The sequence below is a fragment of the Morus notabilis genome, unplaced genomic scaffold (genome assembly GCF_000414095.1).
Source record: "Morus notabilis unplaced genomic scaffold, ASM41409v2 Scaffold124, whole genome shotgun sequence".
Classification (NCBI taxonomy): Eukaryota; Viridiplantae; Streptophyta; class Magnoliopsida; order Rosales; family Moraceae; genus Morus; species Morus notabilis.
In genome coordinates this window covers 193,713-198,096 of record NW_010361697.1, presented here as the reverse complement: position 1 = coordinate 198,096, position 4,384 = coordinate 193,713, and the positions used below count along the sequence as shown (strand labels likewise).

General features: G+C 31.9%; 1 protein-coding gene across 1 annotated transcript; it reads left to right on the top strand.

Annotated features, from left to right (window-relative positions):
- The first annotated feature begins 527 nt into the window (after positions 1-527).
- On the top strand, positions 528-3,858 carry LOC21405387 (E3 ubiquitin-protein ligase RZFP34). Its single transcript, XM_024167228.1, has 13 exons — positions 528-641; positions 741-890; positions 1,419-1,506; positions 1,675-1,734; positions 1,906-1,938; positions 2,035-2,112; positions 2,198-2,241; positions 2,339-2,379; positions 2,473-2,555; positions 2,650-2,741; positions 3,076-3,145; positions 3,274-3,315; positions 3,424-3,858. Exons 2-13 carry the CDS (start codon positions 802-804, stop codon positions 3,574-3,576), a joined length of 873 nt encoding a protein of 290 aa, XP_024022996.1. The 5' UTR covers positions 528-641; positions 741-801; the 3' UTR covers positions 3,577-3,858.
- Positions 3,859-4,384: the final 526 nt, after the last annotated feature.

Below are 4,384 nucleotides of genomic sequence, written 5' to 3'. Positions count from 1 at the left end.
ATTAAGGGTCCATTTAGTTTATTCATTCGAGTTTTTAATTTGAATTGAGATGTAATTTAAAATGTGCACATTTAAATACAAACTTAAATTATAGTATAAATTTAAACCATACTTAAATGCATCTTAACTCATGAACAAGTTTTTAATCACTTTTTTATTTTAATTTTTATTTTAATTTTTTTTAGGTTCAAGTAATGAACTAAAGAAACATTTAGTTCATAGATTAAAATTATGTGATTAAAATTATTTTTAATTTATATATATTTTTTATAAAAAAAATAATATAATAAACCATAATTTAAATCATATTTTAAATATTTTAACCAAACATCTCCTAAATTCGATGCGTCAGGCAAAGCCACTTATCTGTTGGGTAATTATTGCTGACTGGCCGTTGCCGTCCCTTTAAACACTGGGGTGTCGCCTCGTCAGCATGATAGAAACGATAACATTAAAAAATTGGGAATTTTTGGCCCTTTATATATAAGGAATCTATATAAAAATATATATTTTATTATTATTCGTTTTCTTTCGTTTTATTCTTCTTCTTCATCATCTTCCTCTTCCTTTCACCGTCCTCCTCCAATGAAAATGTCCAGCCTTTGAGTGGAATGGCCTAATTCTACCATTTTTCTTTTCGGGTTCGTTCAATTTTTATTGCTTTCTCTATTTCATGATTAATTAAGCCCTTTTTTTGTTTTCAGAATTCAATTATCATTTTTTTGACGGTTTCATTTCAGGTTGGCTTTGGGACGAAAAAGGACCCAGACTGCGAAAAAGAAAACAAAATAAAATAAAAAAATGGAGAGCAGTTTGAAGACCCAGATGCCCATTGAAGATTCTCGCATGAAAGACCAGTCTTTTGTTGAGCTGGAATCTGGGAATTTCGGGTATCTCTCTCTCTCTCTCTCTCTCTCTCTCTCACACACACACACACACACATTTTTTTTTTTCATTTTCATTATTTTCTTCATAAGTCGGTTATTTATAACTGATGGTATTCCTTCTTGAGTTTTATTGTAGAAGATATATGCATGGAATTGTTCTTGTTTCGGTTTTTTACGTTTTTTAGAATGAAAAAATGAAAATAATTCTAAAACAGAGTTTAGCACCGTTAAAGATAAAAAATAGAAATGAAAATGATTTTTTAATTTAGTGTAAAACGATCTCGAGCATATATTAATGTGTTTTGCATTTTTAAAAATAATTTCTATCTATTAAAAATGTTTTTATTTTTATTTTTATAAAAAATTAAAATTATTTTGAAACGGTTTCAAACGCACTCATATATATTTGTATTTTCTTGCTCGCTCTGTTTTGTTGTTAAAATACATTATTATTATTATTACTATATTATTATTATTGTTGTTGTTATTATTATTATTATTATTGTTATTTATTTAATTTTTTATTTTTAGGTGTTCGCATTATAGGAGGAGGTGCAAGATCAGAGCACCATGTTGCAATGAGATATTTGATTGCAGGCATTGCCATAACGAATCCAAGGTTTTTTTATATGATTTTTTTTTCATAATAGTTTGCTATGAAATTTTATTCATATTTACGAAGACAAGATCACATGTCTTTGTTGTATACAGGTTGTGGAATCAGATTTTTCCTTGTCTGAACATTAGTGGAAAAATAGGCTAACATGGATTTTTTTTTTTGAAACAGAATTCACTTGATGTTGATCCTCTTGATCGTCATGACATTCCTCGCCATGATCTCAAAAGGGTTTGTTTCCTTTTCTTAGAATTTCAAAATTATGACTAAATTATAGTACTTTTTTTTTTAATTAAGGGTCCCATTTTAGGTGAACTTTAGAGATTCGGATAAGGTTTTACACACGATTTTGTATTTTGTCTGATTCTTTTTTTTTTTTTTTGGTCTCCTCATGCGTTTCAGGTGATCTGCTCCTTATGTGACACAGAACAAGATGTAAGGTTTACTTGTTAGAAGTTCATTTGATCACAATATGATACTTAGTTTGTCATGAAAAAAGGGTTTATAATTGTAAATGTGCTTGCTTTGCAGGTTCAGCAGCACTGTATCCAATGCGGGGTTTGCATGGGGAATTACTTTTGCTCTGAGTGCAAGTTTTTCGATGACGATGTAAGCCGTTTAGTGCAGTTTCCCTTGAAATACTTGTCTTACTTTTGATCTATTTGCATTGTCATGAACGTTTAAGCTTTTCCAGGTCTCAAAAAATCAGTACCATTGTAATGAATGTGGTATCTGCAGGTTCGGCTCTTTTCCTTGGTTTCGCTTCGCCTTTTTTCATTATCTCTATCAAAGAAACTTAACAAAAGTCTTTGTATGCTTGTGCTTGTAATTGCAGAATTGGAGGCAAGGAGAATTTCTTTCACTGTAACAAGTGTGGTAAGATTTCGAACTTCTCAATTTCTTGTTTCGAAATTGCTTTATAGTTATGTCATCAAATACTTATATTCGGCAAGTCTTTTTCTCTTTCAGGATGTTGTTATTCAACTCTGTTGAAGGATTCTCATATTTGTGTGGAAAAAGCTATGCATCACAGTTGCCCCGTGTGTTTCGAGGTAAAAAGTTTTCTAAGGGTGAGATGATATAGTGGAAATATGAAGATTTTGCTTGTTGGTTCACTGACTTCCATTAATTTATAACTGCCTGCAGTTTCTTTTTGATACAACGAGGGACATTACTGTCTTGCCCTGTGGACACACTATACATTTGGAATGCGTCAAAGAGATGGAGCGGCATTTCCAGTGAGTCCATTATGAAAATAATGGCATTTTTGCATATGGGAGAGTAACAAAAATTTCCTGTGTTTTAGTTGAAATGTTGTGTTTCACCATTATATGTTTACAGGAATGCTACACGTATTCTCTACTTTTTACAAACTGTGTTAAAACCTCTCCTTTGGAGGTAAACTCTGCCTCTCCAGAGGGGCGATTGAAAAACGTAAGAGACGGACGCAACATTCTTGAAAATATAAGATGGAGCACGTCATTTTAATGAAACACAAGGAAGGTTTTTGTTATTATCCCTTTTCATATTAGTTTTGGAAATAAAACTTTTCTGAACTTGTCAATTCTTTAGGTACTCATGTCCAGTGTGCTCGAAGTCATATTGCGACATGTCACGCGTTTGGGAAAAACTTGATCAAGAGGTAACCTATAGTGGTTCTAAATTAGAAAGAAATGATCAAGTCTTTTAGTGTTTAGTGCACTTTTGTACATGAAACTAATTTGTCATCTTGAGGACTTTAAACTGACTTGATTTGAAAATGACAATCAGGTTGCTTCGACTCCCATGCCCGAAATGTATCAAAATAAGATGGTAAGTAATAATCCCGACTTGTATCTATGACTTTGCGATTCAAGCGAATAGGCTTTTCAAGCGTTTTGAGTATTCTTGTTGGATGTTTTTTTTTTTTTTTTTTTTAAGGTTTGGATCCTCTGCAATGATTGTGGCGAGAATTCGGAGGTGAATTTCCATATCGTGGCACACAAGTGCCTAAAATGCAAGTCCTACAACACAAGGCAGACACAAGGAGGGCCTGGCTCGTGCTCATCAAGGTTTGTGGAGATGGTCAGATGACCGACTATTTTAGTCATAATGAAGCTTATAATTTAGCTTCACATTAAGTCTCAACTATATTCTTTCCTTGTCGTTTCACTTATTGTGGAGCATTATTCACTTGACTAATTTCTTCACAAGCCTCAGGTTGTAACTCGTAACTTATTACTTCCGTTTATTCACTAAAAGACGTTTGTTTCCAAATTTCCTTTACTTCTTGATGATCATCCTCAGTAAAATACTAGCCAAGCTTGTTTGTGCAAGTACGGTCCCGTTCATTTCGCTGATTCGAGTTTAGAATTCGAGTTTTGCTACAGTAAAAAGCTCTCACAAACAGTCACATTTAACTTTTTTGCTACAGTAAAAAGTTCTCACATAAAATTACATCTCAACTCAAATTCACGAACTGAACGGGATTCATCAATGAATTGTATCATTTGTGTGATGTATCATAATGCATACTTGATCGTAATGTAAAAAATGTTCCATATTCTATATCTTCGGGAGAAAGAAAAATAAATTGGGCCCGTTTGTTTGCGTTTTCGTTTTCGTTCTTCACGGTTTTCAAAGCAAAAAAATGAAAACGGGTGTTAAAAACGTGTTTGGTGCAATTTTTTTTAAAAAACAAAACCAAAAACGTTTTTGTCTTTTTGTGGAAATCAGAAAACGAAAAAAATGTGTTTTCATTTTCTTGTTTTCGTTTTCTGTTTTCTGAAAAACGGATTTCACTTTTTTTTTTCTTTTTCATTTTCTTCCCTCTTTTCTGAAACCGTTTTTGTATTATATATGTTTATTTAATATATTTATTTAATATATTATTATTTAATAT